Source organism: Oryctolagus cuniculus, chromosome 14, assembly GCF_964237555.1.
Source record: "Oryctolagus cuniculus chromosome 14, mOryCun1.1, whole genome shotgun sequence".
NCBI classification, from domain to species: Eukaryota; Metazoa; Chordata; class Mammalia; order Lagomorpha; family Leporidae; genus Oryctolagus; species Oryctolagus cuniculus.
In genome coordinates, this window is record NC_091445.1 from 60,082,350 (window position 1) to 60,109,566 (window position 27,217).

A 27,217-nucleotide genomic window follows, 5' to 3' on the forward strand; every position below is an offset into this window, starting at 1 on the left:
AGAGAGAAGGAGAGGTAGAGGTAGAGAGAGAGAGAGAGAGAGAGAGAGAGAGAGTCTTCCGTCTGATGGTTCACTCCCCAGATGGCCACAATGGCCAAAGCTGTGTTGATCCGAAGTCAGGAACCAGGAGCTTCTTTTGGGTCTCACATGTGGGTGCAGGGGCCCAAGGACTTGAGCCATCTTCTACTGTTTTCTCAGGCCATAGCAGAGAGCTGGATTGGAAGAGGAGCAGCCAGGACTAGAACTAGCACCCATATGGGATGCTGGCACTTCAAGCCAGCTGCTATGCCACAGCACCAGCCCCACATTAGTCCCTCTTTATCCTCAGGGGCTTCCAAGACACCCAGCGGATGCCTGCCACCACCAATAATATTGAACTTTATATACCATGTTTTCTCCTATACATACATCCACAAATTTAGTGCTTTTCCACCCAAGCTAAGCACTCATGCACTGTGGCTGTAAGTTTTACACTTGGAGGTGCGAAAACTAAGCTAGCATGAATTTTGTTTTGTTCTTCACAATTTTATAGATAGAAGATTCATTCTTACCATAGATCTTGGCAATCTCAGCATATTCTTCTTTTTCCTTGTTGAGAATTTTCACCTTTTCAAAGTAAGAATTTTATGGCTTTTCTGTGGTATTTCCAAATTGCCAGCATGATAATTTTTTAAAGATTTGGGGCCATTATTAAGTAAAAATGAGTGTTAACTGAAGACAAGCAGTGCAACAGCAAGACAATGGTCTATCTGATACCTGAGAAGACAGTGAAGGGCCAACAGGCAAGGAGCATATACAGTGTGGATGTGCTGGACGGATGCAGGATCCATGTCAGAGCAGGATGGCATGCTGCTAAGAAAGGTACACAATTCAAAGCTCATGAATTATTTCTGGAATTTTTCATTTGATATTTTTAGATTGTGGTTCACAGCAAGTAACTGAAACTTCAAGAAAACAAACTGTGGTTAAGGAAAAATTAATGTAGAGTTCTGATCCAGGGGTAAAATTGTCGAAGCATTGTTAATTACTTTGGCCTTCTCCAGTTTCCCTTGTGAATCTCATTACCTCACACTTGGGATTTATTTACAAGCTCATGATGCTTTCCATTTGCCTACACTCAAACCATGTGAGTCTCTACAAACTAAAATGTAGGCCTGTACATAGAAAGACTTCAAGTGTGTGAGGAAATTCCCCTCCTCCAGAGATATTCTGATTCTACTAAGAGACCTCTACATATCAATGTCTTCAACGGTTCAACTTATAATAATGGAATAACAGAAAAGTGGAACTTTTGGAGAAAGGGGACCCCAATTCTGTATCCTCATCATGGATTGGTGTGGCTGTTCACATTGTTTTAACCATAGTGAACTGACAATTCTATCACTATTACACTTCATTAAGAACATTTTAAAAAATTAAAACATCAATTCATTTTACAAAGGCATATTTATTTTCACATATTGCTTGTTACATTTTTATTGCAGTTTTACCTAAAGCCAGGCCACAGTTTTCCTCTAGTGCATTAGGCAACGTATGCTTTCCAGATATGAATCTTTTTGGTCAACACACAACATTCAATTACTTATTGATAATACACTTCTATGAAATACTTATGATATTTGATCAGAGTAAACTTCAACTTCAACCACATAACCAAATAGCCTAGAGTAGACAAACATATACATAATCACAAAATCATTACTGGCCAAGCCAATAATAGCTACTAACCATACACTTTAAGATAGCATTACATGTGGATTCAGAAAGAGTTTCAAAAGGCTTGTGGATCAAAGGAAAGAGTCAAAAGCTGAACTGAGCATGAAGGGTACTGAGTTAGTACTGAGTTGCCCTCGTTACTTCTCCCCACCTCACATGGAATGGTGAGCAACACTAAGAAATCCATAGTTAAAAAGCTTTTGTGGAAATACAGAATAACTGGAGGGTTCATTACTTCAAAGAGAATTCATTGCATATTTTTCAGATAGGCCTCTCTTTGGTGCATTTTAAATATGGCTCAACATCAGAGTAAATGCGTATTCCAATGAGGTTTCCTTTGTTTAAGACCAATCAGTTAGGGGCACCATATTTACATACTTCCTACAGAACTTATAGCATATTCTTGCAAATGTTGCTTTGGCACCAAATTTATTTTCTGAGAATAGATTTTGGGGTGGGGAAGCAGAGGCAACAGCTAGGGGCACCTCTTACAAACCTGGTATGTAAAAGCTGCTCTGTGAATATGGCTTAATACAGTAATCAATACAGGAAATCATATTTTTTCTTGACCAAAAGGTTTCTCACATGTCTCTTAAATGGAATATCCTTGTGTAGCCATTAGTTGGACTGTACACAATAGAGTTTGTAGTCCCTCCAACATGATATAGCATGTGCAAAGGATTAACTTGTTGGAGTAATTTCCAAATTAAGAAAAAAGATTTTGTCCTCAAGAGACATGCATCATTAAGAGACCATCTCAGCTGGTCATGCAGCCTAAAGTCATCAAAGATCCACTGCAACTCAAGAAATTACAGTGGCAAAGATTCAATCTGACAAACCAGATTGACAATCTACAGCCTGGATCATGAGAAAATTCTATTTCTAAAAGTACAAGCATTAGAAGTTAAGATTTTACAACAGAAATATCTTTATTTTAAAAAGAGGAGTCAATTTTTTGTGGGCTTTGTCAATACTTCTTCTACCTAAAAACTAAGTGGAATTACTAGACAACACTTAGACTTTGAGAATATTGACCCACTGGATCACTGTTACTTCCTAGTCTGGACTTTACAGATGTTTCTGGTACCCAGGTCCTGGCTAGCACCTCTGTTCTTTTCCCAGCTCCATCATGATTATTGTATCATATTCTCTGAAACATTACAAAGAACTTCAGAGGCTCCTGAACGCTTATATCAACTTAAGAACTTTTTTAAATGACTTCTCTGATAGGAACAATGATTTCCAGTCTGCATCAGAGGAGAATTCTCTTTTAGTGCCAGAGAAGAGTGATAAAAGTGCTGGGTATATTAGTCAAGGTCATCTCTGAAAACTCACATGGTTTATATGCTGAGCCCCTGAGTCATTAACAGTATTGGTGTATCTGTAGCATGATTAGCAATGTAACCAATAATTTTTTTTTTAAATACAGGCTTTAGAACCCTCAACTTTATTGTTCCTCACATCGTAACAATCCCAGCTCAGCTACAAATGTTCCCCAAAGTAGAACTATTCCTATTCATATGTTTACTTAGTTTCAAAGAGTAAGAAGCCTGCAAAAGTGGAGAAGCGCTGGTGGTCCCCATGGAGAGCACCGTTGCCCATTCTTAGCCAAACCTCATCCCCTTTGGCCAGCTTCAGCACTGCGTGGTTGCTGGATGTATCTGACTTCCCCTTTGTTTCATAGCTGGTAAGAAAAAAAGAGACACAAACTGCTTAGTGTTTATAACGAATAGACAGCTCTTCATCAAAATCTGTCATCTGCTTCTTTCTCACATTTAGGTATGGTCATGTGATTAAGTTCCGTCAATGACATATGAGCAGAAATGACATGTGCTCCTTCCAAAGCTAGCCAATAAAACTTGCACAAACAGCCCTCCTTGCCCCTTCTTCCTTATGATTGTCAAGAACATTAGCAACAATGACTAGAATGACCTTGGAAGCTGTGTGTTGAAGCCTGGATTCCTGGATTCCTGAAGGTTTTGTAGAGGAGAGTTCTGTCCCCTGTCCCAACTTGGAACCCTTCCCCTACCCTGCCTACATCCTGGACTGATGAGAAGGAAAAGTTCTATTATGTTTGAATTATTACATAAGGCCCTTGCTACAGTTGTTTAGCTTTCAATAATTAATCTAGAATTTGGCAGTAACAGAGGGTGCTCCCATAACTCAAAAGAAAATATGTTGCAGGGAGCAGTGAGAAAATACTGAGCTGGAAATTTATGGCATATAGTGGTGAAAACAAGGGCTAACTCAGAAAATAGACCTATGCCTATACTCTAAGGAGAGAGATTAGAAAAAAAAAATACTGTTTGCTACTTTTAGAAAAATATTTTTATAAAAGATGAGCTCAGACAAGAACTGACATGTTTTAAGTGGAAGAAGTAAATAGAGTCTGGATTTTTGGGCATGAACAAGGTTGCAAAGTCATTTGAGTTTTATATCTGGAAGAGCAGATAAAGTTGGGGTTTTCCAATTAAGATTTCTTTTTTTTTTATTTATTAGACAGGCAGAGTTATAGATAGTGAGAGAGAGAGAGAGGGAGAGAAAGGTCTTCCTTCCGTTGGTTCACTCCCCAAATGGCTGTTACAACCAGTGCTGCGCTGATCCGAAGCCAGGAGCCAGGTGCTTCTTCCTGGTCTCCCATGGGGTGCAGGGCCCAAGAACTTGGGCCATCCTCCACTGCCCTCCCGGGTCATAGTAGAGAGCTAGACTAGAAGAGGAGCAACCAGGACTAGAACCCAGCACCCATATGGGATGCTGGTGCCGCAGGTGGAGGATTAGCCAAGTGAGCCATGACACCGCCCCAATTAAGACTTCTTATTCAATCAATAGAGCTGTGTCACAATCTGATAGTTAAAAATGTTGACTTTCTGCTCAAATCTGTTTTAGACAGCATCATGGTAACCACTAGAAAACTGGGATAAGGTATGAGGACATAGAATCAGAGGAAGAACAGAAAAGCTGTCTGTCAAGAAAAGCACATTGGGTAGGATGTACTAAGACAGGTAACTGACTGGTAATGAATAGAGCCTTCTAAGGTTCGGGGGAAATGGAAGCACCAAAGACACAAATTTGACCTTTTAAAGGCTTGAGAAGTTAGCCCTCAAATTTGCAACAGCAGGAAGTAGGCTATGAAAAAGCCTTGAGAAAACCTACTCACCATTTAGATGTGACCATAGAGAAAAATAAAGAAAGAACTCTCACAGAAGACAGAATCAGGTGATAAAGAGATATGGGATCAATTTTGGAAGACAAGAGTTCCTCATTGCCCATTCTGGACTTTGAACTTGATGCATTAATGGTGGTTTAGACTATCTCCCATGGAGGCAGAGATGGGGAGATACATATGCTAATTTTAGAAAGAAGAACTCAATGGATATTTCAAAACCAGAGAAACAGAGAAAGCCAGAATCCATGTTGCCCTCCCCTACAGGGGCTACACTAGTGCCCTTGCTGTCCTTGCATTGGGTGGATGGGATTAGGGGTGGGGAACAATGTGATCAAGTTCTCTGAAAAGAACATCTGATGCATACAAATTTCCACAAGTGTTTCCTTTCCTCCTCTGACTCTGCCAATGAAAATGACCTACATGCATTTAGAAATCAGTTTTATAGATGGCACAGCCGCTTTCATCAGCCTGGCTCCTTCAAACACCAGAAGGAAGAAGCCCCCTCCCAGCATCTGCACAACTCCCTCCTCCACACTTTCCACCTCTCCCATCCTTCCCCAACCTAGAACCCTTGCCCTGGCTTGGTATAGGAAAATAGTTCTTGCGTGATCGAGCCCCCATATCCTGCATCACTTTGTTGCAGAAGTTACACCTACACTAATTCATCTTTTTCTGTTTTGGCATTTCAAATATATATTCCCACTTAGGCTAGGCTCTAGAATAAAAAAGCTAATCAATCATCCAAATTTATCAAAAATAGTATGAGAAAGGCATTGACTCACTGCCTCTCTGACATATCCCAAGGTAATCTTGGAGCAAAGAGTGTTATTTCCTTTTTGCCCAAGGAGACAGGGCCAGGTGGCAAGGAAAAATATCAGAACAGTAGCACAACCTGAAGAGGGAGGACCTATTCCCAACTTTTGGAACCTACTAGCCCAGGACAACAGAGGAGAAAGCCACCAAAAGGCCTAAGTCCTTGGCTAAAGCTGAAGAAGAGTAGGAAAGCAGAAGGAATGGCAGTGAGAGAAGGAAAGTATGGGTTAAGAAAAGAATTCAAATGGATGGGTATGGGGAGGGGGAGCTGGTAGTAGTTGGCTCAAAACCTCTTTCCAACATGCTGATGCTTAAGTTCATCAGATTTATTTCTTCCCAAGCAGTAGTAAGACCCTGCCATATTTTGGTGTGTGATGCTGTCATTGAGGACAAGAGCTGGAAGGAGCTCTGCTGGTTCCTATACACATGCCTGTCATTGAGCATCCTTTGAACAAACAATGGCAGCACAGAGACCCATGACAGAAAAGACCACCCACCTGTACATGCTGAAGACTGTATTGCCATTATGCATAAGGTACACGTACACTTCCTCAACATCTTCATGCTTCATCATGCTGAAGGTGAAGAAATACACCCCTGAAAAAAGCAGGTATTTATCCAGAGTTACATTAACATATCGCACAGCAAGGAGCTGGAGATAGCAGGAAGATATATCAAATGACTCCACATTTATTTTGTTAATAGTCTATGTGGTACTTTATTTCTTCTTGGCCTTTGTTTGTCTAAGGGTTTCTTTATCTGATCACCTTCAAAGTACTTTAAGATATTTGAGATTTTCTCATTGTGTGCATCGTGTATCCCTAAAAATAAGACGAAGTCATTAGGAGAAGGAATCTACTCACCTGAACTGAAGTTCACTACCTTGTCTCCTGACAAAATGCTCTTTCTAGGTGTAGGTTAACTATCAGCAGCAGCTGTCACAGGACTCTTATTGACAAGGTACATAGAGCTCTGTGGGTAAATGTATGTTATGTTCCTTGGCCTAACAAATGACTCAATAGAACATTAAACCAGATGCCTATAAGCACTGAAGGTGCTGGCCAAAAGTGAGGCAATACTGTAACACAGAATGAAGATTTAATAGTTTCAAAGAAACAGCTTGAGTAATTTCTCACATTATTCATTGTAAGAGTGAAGTAGTGTGTAATAGACAGAAAAATCTAATTGTGACTGCCATGTTGACCTTGTTACTGAAAGTCTGTATCCTCTTGATTTGAAAAAGGCCAACATACTTTAAAAGATGTGTGATTTCTTACTAGAGCCTGGGGCTCCTCACGGAAAGCAATTTAATATGGCCTGATGTACTCTAAATGCCAGCATAGAAGGTGCTTTTATTGAAATGATAAAAGAGAACTGCTGAAAGGAAATGCCCCCAATTCTACATGTGCTTGCATCTGCGAGTGCATTTTGGAAGTGAGTGAATATAAGTCATCAAGCTCTTACTGATTTTCATGTGACCTTTTTAAACTAGTAGCCCTGCAAGAGAAAAATGCAGAAATAAACATCTTTTAAAAAAAGAGCACTGATCGATTCTATTTCTTTTCCAAGTGTGCAACTAATATGGAAATTGAAAGGATGTCAATGTTGACCCATCTGATTCTGAGTCAAGTCAAACCAAATTTTAAAAGTACAATTGCAATGTGCTGGGTACAAAGGTAATTATACAAAAATCAGTCACACCCATTCGTATGCCTAGAGATTGACCCACAGATGAAAAGTAGAAGCAAATAAAAATTAAAGGATTTAAACAAAATGGTATGTATATATATATATATATATCTCCAGTGTTTTTACATTTTACAAATCTTCACCCACACACAATTTTATATTTTTGATTTGTTTTATTTTAATTTTAAATTAGTTTTGAATAGATTCAATGTGATTTGTAGATACAATTCTAAGGACATAATGATATTCCCTTCCTTCCTCCCTTCCACACAATTTTCAGTGGCTCAAGAATATAAAGCTGGAATCAAAAATAACAGGAAATTGTATTAGTTTTCCTCAAAAATGATGAGTACTATAAAAATATGGATGGCAAAAACATCTTTGAAAGAACAGACTAAGAAACCAGATGTTGAGTAAATGAAATGCCTGGAATTGGAAACACAGAAGTAAATCCATGTGATATTCACAAAGGGCTTTCTCACAACTGCAGGTACTGCAGCCAGAGGCACCACACTCACACTGTGGTCCTCAGGTCTTTGTGTTACTGTGAGTGCAGAATTTAACCTTTTCTATTTCATCAAAGCTGAAAAGTACAAAAGGGTCACTTTGCAGTCTGTTGGAGGAATTCTCATAGTTGCTGTCACCAGAATGGCATCCAACCCAAGAGAGTTCTCTAGAAACCAAGTCTTTAGTTTTCAATTACAAGGTCACTGAAGCCAGGAGAAACAGTGCAATGGCTGACCAGGTAGATCTGGGCTGACCAGGTAGATCTGCAATAAGTGGCATGGATCATATTCAACAAAACAGCCACAGGGAAATCATAATAGAAACCTTCAGAGCATAAAGCCACATGAATATGAGCATGTTAAAGCAGACCGAAGTGTGGTGAAAGGTTGCTTCACATGCGTCATATGTCAGTTCATTGCTGACTAATGAAACAAGGCACACGTTAACAGCGTTTGTGACAACTGTACCATGACCACATTATCCATAACTGTTTCTCTTTTCCAGCTGGGTACTCTATACAAAACAGGGAAAACTGAAAATCAAAAACCAGAATAAACCCATTTTCTGCAAAACTAGGCAACTGAAAAAAAAAATCAGTAAATTTTAAAATACAGATGCTCCTTGACTTATGATGGGATTACATCCTGATAAATCTAAACCCACTGTAAAATGAAAATATAGTAAATGGAAAATGTATTTAATATACCTAACCTACCAAACATTACAGCTTAGCTAACATTTACATTAAACTACAGTTGGGCAAGATCACCTAACACAAACTGTTTTATAGTAAGGTGTTAAACATCTCATATAATTTATTGAATCTCATGAATTTATTGAATTGGAGGCTGAACACCTCTAATTGAGACATCCAGAGTCCTCTACGTGCTGCAGACTCACATACAGGTGACACTAGGGCTGGGAGGGGTTCTGAGGAGGCCCGGCAGCAGCAGCTCTCAAACAGTGCCAGGAAAAATGCAGTCCCTGCTGGAGGCGCCTTGCTTTCATGTGCAGCTGCTGAAAGGAAGCTCCTGTGAGCAGAGCTGAGACAAGAAAAGGCTGCATTTGAGGGGAAGGTGACGATAAAGTCCAGAATGTGGAAAGCAGTGCCGCTCTCAGAAGCTGCCAGCAAAAATAAGGCTCCTAAAAGCCAGGGAACCGGCAAGTGCAAGGCAGGTCTGAGAAGAACTCCTTAATCTGGTGCAGTCTGGGGCGGCAGAGAAAGTGAGGCCATGTCAGGAAAGCACACACGGAGGCCATACTGAAAGGAATCAGTCAGCCCTCGGGCCACAGAGGAGGGAGCCATTGAGTTCCAAGACTGGAGGGCTACCCCGGCCCTTCCTTTTCCCCTACAGCTACTACAGACTGTGAGTCCAGGCAAACCCAACTCATGCAGTCAGCAGTTAATTTTTAAAAGTAGAAAACAACAGAAATTACCCCAATGAGCAATACTCACCAAGATGAAATATGTTATGTAGTAGATGAAAAACATAGCCAAATATCCATAATGAGTTTAAAATATATTAATGACATAACTAACCCCATGAAAGAACCAATGCAAGAACTTTTGGTAGAAATGGACAGACTAGAGAAGAAACTAAAAATTGGGGCAATCTGAAATAAAGTTCATAATTTTTGTCATACTGTTGAACATAGGTTCATTCCTTCATGTTAGTCATTATCATTTATTATATAAAATGCTAACATAGGAAAATGTTGCCTAAAGGAGATAGGATGATATGTAATACTTTTGTGACTCTTCTAAAATTATTTCAAAGTCAAAAGTTTTTGTTTTTTAAATAGCATTTTTTACCTATGTCCAGATATAATTTGAAAGCATACTTCATTGATGAGGCTTTCTGGCAGTAAATACTTCCATATTTTGATAATAGACATACATTGGTACAACCACACGAAGAATAATTTGGTAAAACTGATCAATCTTACAGATAAGTTCATCCTTTCACCCAATAATCCTACTGCTGGTATTTTAGCCTACAAGGATATCTGAACAGGCTCAATTACAATATAGTTTACTCAAAGTCATTACAGCTTTGCTTTTAATACCAAAATAACTAAAAACAACACAAATGCCCAGCAATAAGGGAATAAGTAATTATACTTTGGGACATCCAGCTATAAGAAAGAAGGAAGAAACGGTATGAAAAGAATTCTAAAATATACTGTTAAAAAAAAAAGCAAGGATGTTTTTGTGCAGAGTGGGCTAGGTTTTAGATAAAAAAGAGAGAAAATCTACTTGCATAAACTGTTTTAGCTTTTAAAATATGCAAATGTGCTACCTCCTAATTTTTTTCTTTTAATTCAAAAAACTTAGGAGTGAGCATTTAGGCTGGCAGTGTCAGTTAGGGTTCTGGCATCCCATGTCAGAGCACGCGCATTTGCTTCAGGGCCCTGGCTTCAGCCTCCACCTTCCTGCTAACACAGACTCCCTGAGGAGGCAGGGAGGGGCTCAAGTGATTGGGTTCCTGACATCCATGTGTGAGACCTGTAGTGAATTCCTGGCTCCTGACTTTGGCCCAGCCCTTGCAAGCATTTGGGGAGTGAATTAATCAGTATTGGGAGTGCTCTCTCTCAAATAAATGCATGCGTGTTAGTGTATTAAGTGGAGAGTATTCTTATGTCACACAAATTATAGTTATGTCTTAAGTGCTTGCAAAAGATGTATCATTCTTGGGTTCCTCTTTAAAGATAATTAAGTTTCCAAAAAAATTAAAAAAAAAAAAAAGAAGCAAATTAGAATTGAGATGTAATGACTTTGAACAGCCATTGTCTGGACTGTTGAAGAACAGTTTTTGTTCTTGTTTTTTTTTTCATATTTTTTGTTTTTAGGGTTTCTTTGTTTCTGTTTATTTGTTCCTCTCTTTCTTTTTCTTTCTCCCTCATACAAAGTGCTGAACTCTTTACCTAGAATAGAGTTAATCTTCTGTGTATAAAGTTAAATGAAAATAGACAAACAGGAGAGGGAAGAGGAAAAAAGGATAGGAGTGTGGGTGGGTAGGCGGATATGGTGGGAAGAATTACTATATTCCTATATATTCCTAAAGTTGTATTTATGAAATGCATGCAAATAAACTTTTAAAAAGGAAAAAAACATACTGGGCCTTCTTGGGATGAGAACAAGGTCACAACACACTGAAGGTGTGAGACTTGCTCTCTAAGGACAGGTAACTATGCCCTCTTAGGGATTGTTTGGTTCAGTTCCAATCAGAGTTCATCTTACTAATCCTGACCATCATTTTTGAAAGGGTTTTTGTCCTTCAGATTCAATTCATTTATTTTCAAATCCATCAGAAATCTACATAAGCTACTTATTTCAGACAGAATCAGAACACATTTCCACCTTAGTTTCTTCCTTTCTTTGTTCCCCATCTCCTTCACCTCCTTCCTCTTACCCTGCCTTCTTATTCTTTTTTGAGGCCTAGATTGATCAACCCAGTCATTTATATTTACATCTCACCTGATACTGGGGCCCCAAATCTACCAGTCATGACATCAAAGAAGTTTCCAATGTTGGTCTCAACACTGCTGAAGATGATCCCACTGTTCTGATTGCTGAAGTGAGTTGCCAGAGATGCCATGAATGCAATCTAAGGAAAGATTTTCTGGTTAGTTAATAGGCAATTTATCTTAAATAATCTCTCCACATAAATAAGTTTATTGCAACATTATTTATCACAGCAAGATTGGAAATAAATATCCATCTGTAGACAGAGAGTAAATAAATTATGGTAATTTCTAACATTTTTATGCTATGCAACCATTAGAATAGTTATGTAGAGTCACAATTCTGAACCTATGTTTCAGGAGACATCACTCTTTAAATAAATTTTGTCATTAAAATTTTGTTATTAAGTAATACAGGGGAAATTTGCATAAAATACCCATTTGTACCTAACAAGTTCACATTAACATATTAAAGAATTGGAGAAACCATACAGTCAGTTTTTAAATTCTGTTCACCCTGTATTATTTCTCCCCAGCAGATATCTATTAATTTCTTTTGGAATAGATGATTCAAACACACTTTGAGAATCCTTGATGTTGATCAAAATGTATATATATACATATATATGTCTATATATTATATATAACAAAAATATCTTTAATACATTCTTCATTAAAAATTAAACAATATAAGATCATTGTGACCTGATGCCAGACTTTGTTGAATGTATCTGTGTGGGTGGGGTTCTTCAAGTTGAGGGAAGAATCTATAGGAATATCCACAAAATTATTAATAGCAGATCTCAGTAAAAGTTCCTTGGGAAATTTTTATTTTCTTCACTGCATCTATAATTTTAAAATGATCATATGCTAATTTTATATTAGGAAAAAAGATATATCCATTTTAAAGATATAGAACTTGGGGCCAACACTGTGGGTTAGGGGATAAAGCCACCACCTGTGACACTGGCATTCCATGTGGGTGTTAATTTATGTTCCAGCTGCTCCATTTCCAATTCAGCTCCCTGTTAATGGCCTGAGAAAAGTGGCAGAAGATGGTGCAAGTGTTTGAGCTCCTGCCACCTATGTGGGAGTCCTGGATGAAGCCACTGGCTTTGACGTGGCCTAGCATTAGGCCATTGCAGCCATCTGGGGCATGAACCACCAGATGCAAGATCTCTATCTGTGTCTCTCCCCCCCTCCCTCTCTCTGTAACTCTCTGTAATTCTTTCAAAATAAATAAATAATTTAAAAATTTTTAAATAAAAATTTAAAAAAAGATGTAGAACTCAGGACCGGTGCTGTGGCATAGGCTACGCTTCCACCTATAGCACCAACATCCCAGATAGGCTCAGCTCTGGCCATTGCAGCCATTTGGGGACTGAATCAGTAGATGGAAGACCTTCCTCTCTGTCTCTCCCTCTCTCTGTCTGTAACTCTACCTCTCAAATAAACCTTTAAAATAAACCTTTAAAAGATGTAGAACTCTACTTGTTGATATCAGTTTAAGACACATTGTCCTTCATGAAATAAGGAAATAATAGTACTGTATATTTCTAACACATTTTAAAATTGTCTATGTGTTTACACAGATACAAATCTGAAAAGATGTATAATCATATTTTAATAGTAATCATCTCTGGACATTTTTTTCCACAGCTATTTTCTGGAAAGGTATGAATAATCTTTATAAGACAAAAGGAAATGTTTTTAGTTATTGAAAATGTCAAAAAATAGTGTAACAAAACTAGCAGTCTATTTGGATATTGGGAAAGTGAACGTTTCTGGGCATGAGTTTGCCTAAAAAAATGTGTTAATGGAATAGTAATTTAGATCAAGGAATGCGAGGAGCCAGTCGGTGCAGCAGCCATGGCTGGGACGGGTTACGAGTGCGTTCTGGGTAGGATCTGATGATCTCCAGAAGCTTCTGCTCCATCAGGGAAGAGAATTAATTGAAGAAACCTGCTCATGATGGCAGCCGAAAGGCCCGGTGAGTCGGAATAAACTGCGTAGTTAGGTTCCAAAGACAGGAGATTGAGTCACAGCTGTGTCATTTCTGATGGCTCATTCTGCAGGTCGTTCAGTAATTGACTTTCAAGTTTCTATAGCACTGAAGCAGAGAATGGGGCACTGCTCTTCCTCCTCTTCCTCCTGCTCTACTGCTCTTACTACTACCAACCTTCACAAAGTTGAACTTCACAATGTAAACTGCTAACAATAGCTAAAAGAACCTTAGGAAAATGCTATCTGTCAAGAACGCTTTTGCTGGAGACCATCATGGGAGAGACACCTATGCAAGTCAATCCAGTGCCCTCTTTAAATGAGTCATTGAAACTGTGTGGATTAGATTGGTGAATTCCTTCACTTTCTGGGATTCTGTTTTCAGGGAACACGGAGTGTCCTCCTTCACACACTGCCTGGACCAGACTGCCTTCTGCAACATACGTGAAAGGAGTTCTCCCAAGAGATTGTACTGTGGTTTGAAGACCAAGCAGTGAGTGACCGGAGCAATTTAATAGCCGCACGGATGTGCACTGTTACACTGGCAGCTCCAGGGCCCCTTCACCTTGGCACAAGCACCCACGAGTTCTGAGTTACAGTGTCTGTCTTTGAGATGGGCACTGTCCATCTTATTAACAGCCTTAACCTGCCTGAGTGGCATCTCTCTTCTTTAGCTTTGTAATTTGATGCTGGCACATGGATCCCATATTGCTGCAATTATCAAACAACACTCACTAAAAAGTAACAAAAACTGCAAAGAGCAGTTAAAGTAACACCAGGACCTTTGATTTCACACTTGAAAAAAAAAAAAAAACTGAGACACAGAAAATTGGTGGAACTTACTCCAAGTCTAACAACCACCATATCTGCCCAAATAAAAGGCCAAAATTTCCCCTGTCTTTTGGAAAAGAATTGCTTTATATTCTGATTATTTAAAAGCCTCTCACATTTATAGACTTTCTCTCATTTACTTTATTTATTTTTTTAAAGATTTATTTATTTAAAAGACAGAGTTACAGAGAGAGGTAGAGACAGAGAGAGAGAGGTCTTCCATCAGCTGGTTCACTCCCCAGGTGGCCGCAACAGCCGTACAGCCAAAGCTGTACAGATCCGAAGCCAGGAGCCAGTAGCTTCTTCCGTATCTCCCATGTGGGTGCAGGGGCCCAAGGACTTGGGCCAGCCATCCTCTACTGCTATCCCAGGCCATAGCAGAGAGCTGGATCTGAAGTGGAGCAGCTGAGTCTTGAACCGGTGCCCATATGGGATGCCGACGCTTCAGGCCAGGGCATTAACCCACTGCGCCACAGCGCCAGCCCCCATTTACTTTATTTCATCCACAAATTTTTCTTTGGGAAGACATATTGATTAGAAATAATCTTAATTTTTAAAATGCTCATTTTTCAATATTGATAGAAGTCCCTCGGGAGAATTAATTTTAAAATATTAGCTCCTCCCTGCCTCTGAAAAAAAATTAACCCAGACCTAGTAATTTTGTTTGGTGACTTAACACCATAATTACAAGTTTGAGATATTGTTAGCAACAAGAAACGTAAAGATCATTTAAAGTTTGGGTGTTGTGGCATATGGGGCTAATCTGCTGCTTGTGATGCCAGCATCCCCCATAGGACTACCAGTTCAAGTCTCTGCTATTCCACCTCTGATCCAGCTCCCTGCAAATGTGCAGAGGATGGCTCAAGTGCTTGGGTCCCTGTCACTCATGTGGGAGACCAGGATGGAGTTCCCAGCTCCTGGCTTTGGTCTGACCCAGCCCCGGCTGTTGTGGTCATTTGGGGAGTGAGCCAGTGGATGGACAATCTCTGTCTGTCTCTCCCTTTCACCTCTCTGCTTTTCAGATAGATAGATAGATATTTTAAAAAGATAATTTCAAAGACAAAAATAAACATTAAAGACAAATTAAAAATAGATAAACTTGAACAGGATATAGATTTGTAACCTTATAAATGGATTCAAAAACCTTACACTTAAATGAAAATGATCTGCTATGAAAAACTATGTGTGAATGACTCAAATACAAAAAATTTACATAAAAACTGTGTCCAAAAATCTGAGAAAGCAATATGTGAATAATATCCATGTATGTGTTGAAATATGTGAATGTAATAAAATTAATGACTAAAATATTATAGCTAGACATTCTATTTTATATATATATATATTTAAACATGTTATTTATATTCTACACAAACATATAAATATTTATGTAGTTAAGCTGTCCAAGTTGTTATTTAACAAATCTTCTCACTTGGAAAATACGTTAGCTTATGTCCATGGTTGCCTTGTATGCAATGTGGTCTTATAAGGGAAAAGATTTCACTCTTCAGAGTTTCTCTCCTCCCTAAGAATGACCTAAAGGCTCTGTTTGGAAAGCACAGGTCTTCTGCAAATACCCTGCGGTGTGGATGAACAAGTGAGACTCAGCTTTACTCAGAATTTGTGCAGCACTGAGCCAGAGGTCAAGCCTTCTGACGCCCAGTCCTTGGTGGTGATCAGACAAGGTTAGAAGTGACCTGGAGGGGTGCCAGGGGCAGTTTACCTGCAGTTCTGGTGGAATCCCAGGGTAGCCCTTCTCTCCCTTGGGGCCGTGCTGCCCCCGCTCCCCTCGAGGACCCAGGTCACCTTTGTCTCCTTTTTCACCTTTGGCCCCTTCGTGGCCAGTGGCTCCATTATTGCCATTGTTTCCGTGGTTTCCTTAAACAACCAGACATTACCACATGAGAAAATCCAGGCATTCATACTCACCAACTATTTTTAGATGAACACAGCTCCTTTCTCCAAAAACGTCCAAGCTCAGTAGTAGGAGGGGGGCATTTGAAGCAATCTCAAATATAGCCAAAGAATATCATCAAATTGGGCCTCTCTTAAAAGGAGTATTGGGCTCAGAAAATAACCTCAGATGTCTCAAGGCTCCAAAGCCTGTTTTTTCTATGGAGAAAAGTCTTGGATGAAAGCTGAATAGATGACTGATCTCTCAGTATCATTTAGAATAGCAGAGATTAAAAATTATCTAAATAGCTACCAATAATGTAAGAATTAAACAATAAAATGACAAAGTCTAATAAATGATGTTATACAGTCATAAAAAGAGATGCTGAAGAAAATATTTAGGGACCAGTGTTGTGGGACAGCCAGTTGAGCCACTGCTCAGGACACCTACAACCCATATCAGAGTGCTGGCTTGAGTCCCAGCTACTCCACCTTTGAGCCAGCTCCCTGCAAATATGCCTGCAAAGCAGTGAAGATGACTCAATTACTTGAGTTTCTGAGACCCACAGAGGATGACCAGATGGAGTTCTTGGCTCCTGGCCTCATCAATGTCCAGTCCCTGCTATTGTAGCCGTTTGGGGAGTGAGCCAGCAGATAGATGGAAGATATCTCTCTCCCTCCCTTTCTCTCTCTCTCTCTTTTTCTGTCAATCTGCCTGTTAAATAAATAAATAACTCTTTTTAAAATAAAAATGTTTGGTGATATATAATGATATCCATGACATGTTTAGATTAAAGGGTTATAAATAAATAGAGCATAATATCAGTTTTGTTTGGAATATATGATATATTCACGGGGAAAACAAGATGAGAATAAATTACACACAAATACCTATAGAGGTGTTGTCCAGAATAGACGAATCATAAGTGATTTGTGTGTAACTCTATATACTCTTCTATCTCCTTGAAGTTTTTAAAAGAATTATTTTATTTATTTATTTATTTATTTATTTATTTATGTATTTATTTATTTGAAAAGCAGAGTTCCCAAAAGAAAGGGAGAGATAGACAGATATCTTCCATCCACTGATTCACTCCCTAAATGACCACAATGGCTGAGGCTGGGCCAGGCTGAAGCCAGGAGCAGGAACTTCATCTTGGTCCCTGATGTGGTAACTAAAGCCCCAAGCACTTGGGCCATCCTCCACTGCCTTCCCAGGTGCATTGGCAGGAAGCTGGATCAGAAGTGGAACAGCCAGGGTGCTAAGTGAGGGATGCTGGTGAGGCGGGTGGAGATTTACTGCACTGTGCCACAATGCCAACTCTTTCCTTGAAGTTTTATACAGAGGAAATGAATCATTTTTATAATAGGGGTGGCATAATTCCTTGATGAAAACATACAATAATTTTGAAAGCAAGAGATGAATAACAATTTCAACTCTTCATTTTACTTTAACTAATAAATCATATCCACACCTCTTCCTTTATTTTTCAGGACCCTTTGCTATTTTTTTCATGCTACCTGTGATCAGGTTTTATATCAAGCTTCCAATCCTTCTAAATGATGAACTTTCACTTTTTATTATAGATTACTGTGTTCTTTGGGAAAGCCATTTCTTGATAGGAAACATGTAAGCAAGGCTAATCTGTCCAGTTTAGACAAAAACAGTTGAGAGCTGTGGATATTTCAAGAGTATGGAAGCCCCTTACCTCACATCGCTGTACCTGCTGGCTGCTACCCTTGCTGAGCAGTGACAGAGTCCAGGCTAGGATTCATAGTTCAAGGTCTAACAGTGAGTTTTCTAATCATATATTTGGTTTCTTGTGACTGATTCGTCCAAAATATTCAAATAGTAAAAGACATTTGATAAGTATTAAAGTCAATGGGCGTGAATCAGAGAAGAACAATGGACTTTGGTTGAACCCCGAGAAGAAATGCTGTCCCCAGCGACTGCAAGAGGAACAAGTCAGTTAAAAACCCAGTTAGGTTTGGGAGTCCTAGGACAGAGGGAACCTTGGGCTTCCCTGTGCTCGGCTGACCTGCGGTCCTAGCAAGTCCCCAGAACGACCCCCTGCATGGGGGCAGCAGCACAGAAGAGGAGAGATGGCTGAACTGCAGGACTAGAAGGACTTGCTGCCACCTCCACAACATCCCACATGACACAACTTGTTCCTGGAGCCCAAGAAGGCTTCCATGAGGTCAGATGAGGCGTGAAAATCAACTGCGAGACACTTGAACCTGGAGAGTCCCTGAGACTGGGGGAAGAGAAGCTTAGCTGGACTTAGAATCACACCGAAGGGTGTATAGCTCCTTAAATGGCACTGTGAAGATGACGACAGTCCAGTCCAGTAAGTTCTCCTCCCTACCCTGCCCACACTTCATAAATCCCCTGAAAATCAGAGATGGGATAAAGCACAAAGCACACTGTGGCAGAAATACTGGCACCAAGAATAGGATCCAATTAAGATCTAACAGTGCACACTCCACGCTGGTGAAGAGTCTCCCAGCCTATGAATCTGGTACCCCAGGGTGTCTTGAGTGGTTCTGGTCCTGCAAGTGATATATAGAATAAATACTACAGAATTTAGTATTTAGCCAACAAAATTGGCTTAATAAGCCTGGAACCCCTACCCTACTCTCATTCCTTTGGGTTTTCTATATATATATCCTTTAGATCACACACACATAATCCCAAATTATTTTTGGTTTGTTCTTGGCTCCTAACTGGGTGCCATCTGCAATTAGACTGGCAGCACAACTTACTCTTCCTTACCTGGAATGCCAGGAGGGCCTGGAGGTCCAGGGGGACCTTGGTACCCGCGGAAGCCGTAGTCTCCATGGCAGCACTTGCTGCAGTCTGGGGGCAGTCCTCCGGTTTGTGGAGACTTTAAAAAGATGGAAAGAGAAGCTTCAGGGGAAGGTACTGTGAGCACTTAGGATTTTATTTTTTAATTTCCTCAGGCTCTGGCCCTTGAATCACCCCACAACAACATCAGGAAAACTGATACGGGGTGGGGAAATGAATGGCATAGGAGTGGCAGGAGCGGATAGGTGATCAAAAGAAAAGGCAACAGCAAAGTCAAGGAGGAAATGTTCCTTGGAGAGGCGCGGGGAGATAGGGCAGAGCTTCTGAAGGTGCTTTCCTACTGCTGGTCTGACAGCAAAGGGCGAAACTCCTGCAGCAGGGGTCCTCATCCCACCCTCCAACCCCTCAGATGTAGCCAGATGGCATGCATGGCCCTCGATGCAAAAACAGCCAACTCCAAACATAGTTATTAAACTAACTATAGTCATGTACTGGGTTAGCAGCTGAACTAAGGAAATTGAGGAAAAAAGACGTAGTATTATTTATTCCAATGCATTATTTATTCATCTACATTATTTATTTATATTTATTTATTTACATTGACAAGTAAAAATTATATATATATTTTTATTCTGTATATTGTGGAATGATTAAATGGAGCTAATTAACAAATGTATTCCCTTATACAATTTTAAGAATACAAAATATTTAAAAATACATTGCTATTAACTGTAAGTCTAATACATATATATATATTTTTTGACAGGCAATGTGGATAGTGACAGAGAGAGACAGAGAGAAAGGTCTTCCTTTTCCATTGGTTCACCCCCCAATGGCCGCTCCGGCCGGCGTGCTGCTGCTGGCATACCACGCTGATCTGAAGGCAGGAGCCAGGTGCTTATCCTGGTCTCTCATGTGGGTGCAGGGCCCAAGGACTTGGGCCATCCTCCACTGCACTCCCAGGATACAGCAGAGAGCTGGACTGGAAGAGGAGCAACCGGGACAGAATCTGGCGCCCCGACCGGGGCTAGAACCCGGGGTGCTGGCACCACAGGTGGAGGATTAGCCTATTGAGCTTAATTCTCACCATCCTGAAACAACTTAGAATCTATGAGTTCATTCCATGTATTGCAGTTCGAAATTTAAGATGAGGGGTGGGCATTTAGCCCAAGTGTTAAGGTGCCTTTGTCTCACATGAGAGTGTCTGAGTCTGATTTCCAGTTCTGGCCTCCGCCTCCAGCTTCCTGGTAATGCAAGGTGATAGCTCTGGAGACTGTGTCCCTGCCATCCATGTGAGGAACTAGTTTGAGTTCCCAACTCCTGGCTTCACCCTGGCCCAGCCTCAGCCTTTGCAGGCACTTGGGGAATAAACAAGCACGTGAGAGCTCTCGCTTTCTCTCTTCTCTCTCTCTCTCTCTCTCTCTCTCTCTCTCTCTGTGTGTGTGTGTGTCAAACTTTTTAAAAAGTAAATTATTATCCCATTTTGGACTCATATTTAATGAGTAGTAATGAGTAGTAAATATGCTGACATGACACTGAGACACTGAACTAGTTAAATGCTTCTCTGTACAAAGACAGCTTTCTAAAGTTTGTGTTCATTTTCAAAGAGCTGAAGATCTGGTGAGGGTTGATTGGCAAAAGAGCTGGGTTTGCATATAAAATGTGGACTCTCATTAAATTGGCAACTTGCCTTTTAATTATGTCATGCAGAAGACTTGTGGAAACTTTCCTAGACACCAATTATAATTCAATGGTCTTTTGAAAACAGGATATTGTTACTATGGGATTCATTTAGGAAAATAAAAAAGGAAAGACAGAAGAGGAAAAGAGAGACATAGAAGAAGGGCAAAAACAGAATCTAAAATCCAAGTTTTCTCTCCCACTAGAAATACAAGCAGAAAACTGGGTGAAAGCTTCACAATGCTGTGTCTCTAGATATTACTTATTTTTTTAATAAAAAATGAGCATGGACTTGGTCCTCACCCTTCTGTCCTTTTTTTCTAAAATTTTCCATGAAGCTGTTCAGAGAAAACAGACAGCATCTGTGTCCCAAGCACTGTCCTGCAAACACTCAGGAGCTGCACTTAGGAGCTGACTCCTCATCTTGTTTTCAGACAAGAAGTACATGTTCTATATTTTCTGGACTCATTTTGCTCATGTGAAATGTAGTTTTTTAAATTTTTTCTTTATTTTAACTGACATTTAAACATTGGGAATATTTATGGGGTTTCATGTGGTATTTTGATACATGTATGCATTGCATGACACCCAATTGGGCTAATCATAACTATCTCCACAAACAGTAACATTTCTTTGTGATAAGAATACTCGAAATCCTTTCTTCTAGTTCTATTTTTAATAGGAAAATATACAGTACATTATCATCATCTATAATGACCAAGAAGTTCTGGTGTTCCACTAAAATACAGCTTTTTAAACCCCAGGAGATCTAGGACTCTGCCAATGATGGGTTTTAGGGATGGGGAAAGGAAAGAATGAGGGGAAGTCCAGAAGTGGAACCATTTGTGTAAGAATAGACTGGAAAGCTAAGATGCTTGAGGCTGTTGGAACAACCACTGAACTGGAACCAGAATCATCAGAATCCCATCCCAGATCTCTGTGACCTTAGAGAAGTCACCATTCCCCAGATGTCATTTTCCTGTCTGCTAAATCAGAAGACTGGATGAGATGGTCATGAGTTTTCTTTCTTGCTCTAAGATGCATACAAAGAAACCGAAGACGTTTGCAAAGCCTCAAATAATAATTTAGAATGATTCTGTTTTCAAAGTCTGGGCTTGAGAAGTTAAGGGCAGCAGATGGAAGTCTGCTAACTGGGCCTGGGATGTGGGCTCAAGCCACTTGGGTGCACATCAAGGAGCTAGAGCTGCCACCAGGTGGTGAGAGACTTCCCGTTACTATTAGTCACGCACCTCCTAAAGCCCTCCTGTGACATTCTGTCACACGTTCCTCCCCCTAGCATTGCTTTTCAGTTAAGTAGTACAATGGTTGTGACTCTTTTGATTGCTTTTTAGAACAAGTTGGACAAGCTGTGCTAATTCAGAAATTTTTTTCCCCATGAAGGAGAAATTGCATGGAGGCAGCTGTTACCCAAGACTCTCAAGTTTACCAGCTCCTTCCCATAATTAAATGTGTGCTGAAGGCATGCAAATGGGCAGCATAGAAGGGGAGCAGTATTGAGAAGACAAGCTCCACTTATTCCCAGATGGAGGCCTAGAGGCAGAGACTCAGAATTAAGCTCTATGATTAGTAGTGACTTGTGGGAAGAAGAGTCCATAACCTCTTCTTTAACCCAAAGAGGAAGGGAAGGTAGAGGAAGGAGAGAGGGATGAAGGAGAAGTGGATGTGACAGAGGAGGAGAGATAGATACAGGTGAATGATTTAGAGAACATGCCAGGGAAAAAGAACACAGGTCTGCCCTCTGGAATCCCCCAGGAACACCAGGACACTACCACTCCGGGACAGAAATCTGACCACCTCACCACCCTGTTATGAACAAACAAAGCTCTTGGCAGCAAAGGCCACACTCCCCAACAGAATCCTTTCCAGCCAAGCACTAAGCCCTCCAGCGTCCTTTCCCCACAGCCCAGAAGCCCTGGCTATGCCCGACTCCTCATGGGTGATCTCAAGCCTCATAGCTTGGTCCTTTCTGAAGTCTGTGCCATGGCTATCCATCCTGCTGGTCTCTTAAGATCCACTTCAGTAACCATCACCACTTTGACATTTTTCCCCAACTGCCTGTTGTGCATTGACCTTGTTTAATAACATGGCATTTAATGAAACTTAATTAATTTAATTTCACTAAATTTTTTAAATTTTGTTTATAGGATACAATTTTATTCATGTAATATTTACAAATTTGGGGACATGATGATTCCCTCCTACCTCCTGCCCACCCATACCCCCACGTTTCTTCCTGCTCCCTCTTCCTTTCCCATTCTTATTTTTTACCAAGATCAATCTTCAGTTAATTTTTATATTCATATGATTAACCTTATACTAAGTAGAGAGTTCACTGATTAGTATGAAGAAAAAAAGAAGTAAAGAATAAAAACAAGCAAACAAAGAAGAAAAGCATTATGTCTCAATAGTCAAGGCAAGGACTGTTCAAAATCATCGCATCTCAAAGTGTCTGGAGATCTTCAAAATGATTAGGAGACAGGAGGTTGGGTGTGTTTATTTTGGTATTCTCCAGTCCCCATCCTGAAGTTTGGTACAAAGTAGGGCAGAGGAAATGCTTAGAAAAGGAATTAATGAGGAAAAAGGAGAATGAAGGTGAAAGAAGAGGTTTGAGGGAGGTAACGAAAGGAGGAGGAGCATAGTACAACCCTTAATTCAATTTGTGTCTCCATCTCTACTGGTAGAACTGAATTGAAAAATACCAGAATATCAGTGACTCTAAATCGCCCAGTTTCTCCTTTTGGGGTATTGTTTGAAATCATTCAGGGGGGCCACTGTTGTGGCTTAGTGGGTTAAGCCTGCAGTGCCAGCATTCCTTATGAGCGCCGGTTTGAGTCCCAGCTGCTTCACTTGCAATTCAGCTCCTTGCTAATGTGAATGGGTATAGCAACAGAAGAGGGTCTGGGTCCTTGGGCCCCTGCACCCATGTGGGAGAGCTGCAAGAAGCTCCTGGCTCCTGGCTTTGGCCTGGTCCAGCCCTGGCTGGGGCAGCCATTTGGCAAGTGAACCAGAGAGTAGAAGACCGCTTTCTCTGTCTCTTCCTCTGTGTGTGTGTGTGTGTATAAATCTGCCTCTAAAATAAATGCTTAAAAAAGAATTTCTTTAGGATCCCAGGACTAGAAGGTGGGGTGAAGTAGAAATGTAATTTGGATGTCATTGGACTGCTCAGTGTTGTTGCCAGGAACTAATGACAACGTGTCACTGCCTTCTGCCACCTCTGGGACCTCCCACAGTCACAGCCAAGAAGGACACCGTCTATGGCAATGGAAAATCCAGATCGAGACTTGAACAAAAGTGCAAATTATATTTACCACTAAGAAAAACACATCATCATTAATCAACCTTTAGTCAGAAAATTATCAGATGAAAGCATAATCTAAAAGTGACATCATACTTAGAGGCTTTCAATTTCTCTAGAAACTCTAAGAAGCAATTTCCTCCTGACACCGCTCCACAGAACAGTGGGGCAACCACCTTGTGTGGTCCAGGCAGAAGTCCCAGGTTAGGATAGGACATCTAGCCTAGCATTTGGGACACCCAAAGTATCTGAGTTCAATACCCAGCTCTGGATCCTGACATCAGCTTCCTGCTAAAGTAGAACCTGGGAGGCAGCTGTGAGAGCACAAAGGGGACCTGGATTGAGTTCCCAGCTCCCAACTTTGGCCCCGCCCAGTCCCAGCCGTTAGGAAGTGAACCAGCAAATAGGAGCTCTCTCCTTCTGTGTCTACTGGTCTCTCTGTCTCTCTCTGTCTCTCTGTCTCTCTCTCTCTATCTCTCTATCTCTCTCTCTCTCACACACACACACACACACTCTTCCTCCCTCCTCAAATAAATTTTTTTTAAAAATAACAATAAAAAAAGAAGTCCCAGGATAGTATCAAATCTGCAATGGTTTCTGTGTGTAATCTTGCTCTGTTCATATAAACAGATGATTAAACGTCTTAATATGTGGCAGGAGGGGGTTAGACTTCAATTGCATGAGATTTTCCAGGGCCTGTTTAACTCATTATGCCTCCATCATCTCATATACAGGACATAAAGACTTAAATTTTTTAAAGATTTATTTATTTATTTATTTATTTGAGAGTTACAGAGAAAAGGAGAGACAGAGAGAAAGAGGTTTTCCATCCGCCGGTTTACTTTCCAGTTGGCTGCAATGGCCAGAGCTGAGCCAATCCGAAGCCAGGAGCCTCTTCTGGGTCTTCCTCATGGGAGGGGAAGGAGCCCAAAGACTTGAGCCATCTTCTACTGCTTTCCCAGGCCATAGCAGAGAGCTGTATTGGAAGAGGAGTAGCTGGGACTCAAACCAGTGCCCATATGGGATGCCAGCACTGCAGACGGTGACTTTATCCATTGTGCCACAGTGCCAGCCTCTAGACTTAAACTGATGGGGCCCACATTATGGTACAGCATGTCATATGAGTGGCAGTTTGAGTCCCAGCTGCTCTACTTGCTATCCAGCTCTCTGCTGATGTGGAAGGTGGCCCAAGTGCTTGGGCCCCTGACACTGCATGGGAAACTTGGTTAGAGCTTCAGGCTCCTGGCTTTGGCCTGGTCCAGCCTAAGCCATGTGGCCATTTGGGGAATAAACCAGCAAATGGAAGATCTCTCTCTCTGTCTCTCTCCCTCTCTCTAACTCTGCCTTCCAAATAAATAATTTTAAAAAAAGACTTAAATTGAGCAGTTCACATACCACTTATAGTAACTTTGAAATAAATTTGTCACTGAAATAGTCACAGAATTGAAAACTTGGGACTTAATGGGTTAATACATAAAAGCCATCAGTTCTTATAGTAACCCTACTTTTTCAAAGATCACATAATTCAAAGTAATTTTTATTGCCCCCTCATCTACTGTTAGCATAGTAGATGCCTAGAAGGTGAGTCGAAATCTGTTTCTTTTGTTCTGTTTTAAAGTAAGCTTCACTGATACGTAATTTACTAGACCAAAATATTAACTCACTCCCACACTACTCTGAGAGTCAAAGATACTTCCTTAAATGCTGAACTATACATCAAGCAATATACCAACCCCTCTTGGATTACCAGACATCAATCATACCATAAGGTTTGTATTTTAAATATACATGGTCTTATTTTGCTTTAACTCTTTCTTTTTAAAACAGGTTGAATATAGAGGCTTAGCAATAGAGACTTCTGTAAGTCAAAGAAACAAGACTGGTATGAAATATCCCAGTCAACTCACAAGTCAAAGCAAAAGAACTTTGATTGCTTTTGACAGCCTCAAAGGGCAGCTGCCTCCTGCTGGGAAGGACTAATAAAGTCCAATTCTCAGGATCAGCAACTGATTATATACAGTAATCCATCTATCTACGTGGCTCAGCACCCTGCTGCACCAACCGAGCAGGAAAGAAACCAAGTTCCCACATAGCAGGAAGCTGGTTAGGCCACTCTTTATCTTAACACATCATTGCCACTTCTGCTGATTTCCTAACAGAAACTGACAAGACCCCCTTATATCCCAGAGCAACCCAGAAAGAGATCCACAACAGTTTAGCACAGTTCTCAAAAGCATTGATCCTAAGAATCTTAGCTTAACAACAACAGCAACAACAACAACAAAACAAGTCATTAGGCTTTCACAGAAATCCTTAGAAGAGAATTCCGAGTACCTGGCCCCAGAGTGAGGTGATCTGGGCTAGGTCATCTACCTCGGGGTGCGGAAGCTCATCTGGTCTCAGGGGTTTTAGGTCTGTAGAAGTGTTATTATCCACAGTCCCAGTTTTAGCATGGCTCCGCTCTCTCACTTTCTCCCTCCTGGAGCCGCTACGGCCAGTCTGCTGGTGGCTCTGCACTATTCTCGCCACCACTTTATTAGCTCTTCCGCTCACCTCCATGTATTCATCTTGACACAGGCAAAATGGGAGGCAAAGCAAAGCCAGCAAGTGCCAACAGACGAGCTGCCTCCCGAGCATGGTTCTCAACAGAGCCACAGAGCCTCCTCGGGAAGACGGCGGCGGCCCCAGGCGCCCTGCTCTCCACGGGTAGATGCCAGGGCTGCAGATGAGAAGTGCAGGCGGCTGGGTGCTTTTATACTTTGGCGTGTAATAAATAAGGCTGCAGGCATGCCAGAGTGACAGCAGCCTCCTCCCCAGAAAGAACAGCTCCCATTCATCACTTTCCCCCACCACAGGCAAGACGGATTTGTGAGCGCGGCTCCCAGTTGGTGGGGTTCACAAATGTCACACCTTGGCACGTTTTTGTTGGAGAGTGGAGAAAACATACAGCTGGAAACAGAGAGCATGTGTCCAGTGGTTTGCTTCTGTGATTAGACATGGAAAGGCTGTGCCTTCGCGGTCTAAAATGCCTTTTGGAAAAACCTACCCCGGAGCTTGCCAGGAAATTCCGGCTTAACTGCATCAGTTCATCTGAAATGGCAGCAGGAACCCATCCCAGGCAATCAAGGGACGGCTCGCTCTGTAGTTGTACAGCTAGTGTTTCCCTACTCTGGCCCGCTTCACGGAACTCATTCTCCTCTCCAGATGCCGGCAGAACAAAGCAATGGGTTGACTGTGAAACACGGAGCTGAATTCAGGTGCCCTGTCTTGGGATTTAAGAGAGAAATGTCCCTTCCTAGGATTTATCTTGTTTTCTCTTTTGTTTCCAAAAGCC

At 40.9% G+C, this 27,217-nt stretch overlaps 1 protein-coding gene across 3 annotated transcripts; it reads right to left on the bottom strand.

The window, feature by feature from the left end:
- Positions 1-1,427: 1,427 nt before the first annotated feature.
- On the bottom strand, positions 1,428-27,217 carry C1QTNF3 (C1q and TNF related 3). 3 transcript variants are annotated; one of them, XM_002714126.5, is made up of 6 exons: positions 26,218-27,217; positions 18,855-18,966; positions 15,912-16,066; positions 11,370-11,499; positions 6,193-6,292; positions 1,428-3,400 (listed from the first exon to the last, which is right to left on the bottom strand). In XM_002714126.5, exons 1-6 carry the CDS (start codon positions 26,518-26,520, stop codon positions 3,241-3,243), a joined length of 960 nt encoding a protein of 319 aa, XP_002714172.1. In that variant the 5' UTR covers positions 26,521-27,217; the 3' UTR covers positions 1,428-3,240. The 3 variants fall into 3 exon arrangements, with proteins under 3 accessions (XP_002714172.1, XP_002714173.1, XP_069913001.1); XM_002714127.5 differs by having other exon boundaries at positions 26,437-26,879; XM_070056900.1 differs by having other exon boundaries at positions 26,257-26,712.

Excerpts from the sequence above, each read along its gene's own strand:
- C1QTNF3 (XM_002714126.5), bottom strand. The coding sequence starts at position 26,520 with ATGCTCGGGAGGCAGCTCGTCTGTTGGCACTTGCTGGCTTTGCTTTGC. Across the intron at positions 11,500-15,911 it reads GGATTCCACCAGAACTGCAG|ATTGCATTCATGGCATCTCT; the intron begins GTAAACTGCCCC and ends ATCTTTCCTTAG. Across the intron at positions 3,401-6,192 it reads ACAGTCTTCAGCATGTACAG|CTATGAAACAAAGGGGAAGT; the intron begins GTGGGTGGTCTT and ends TTTTCTTACCAG.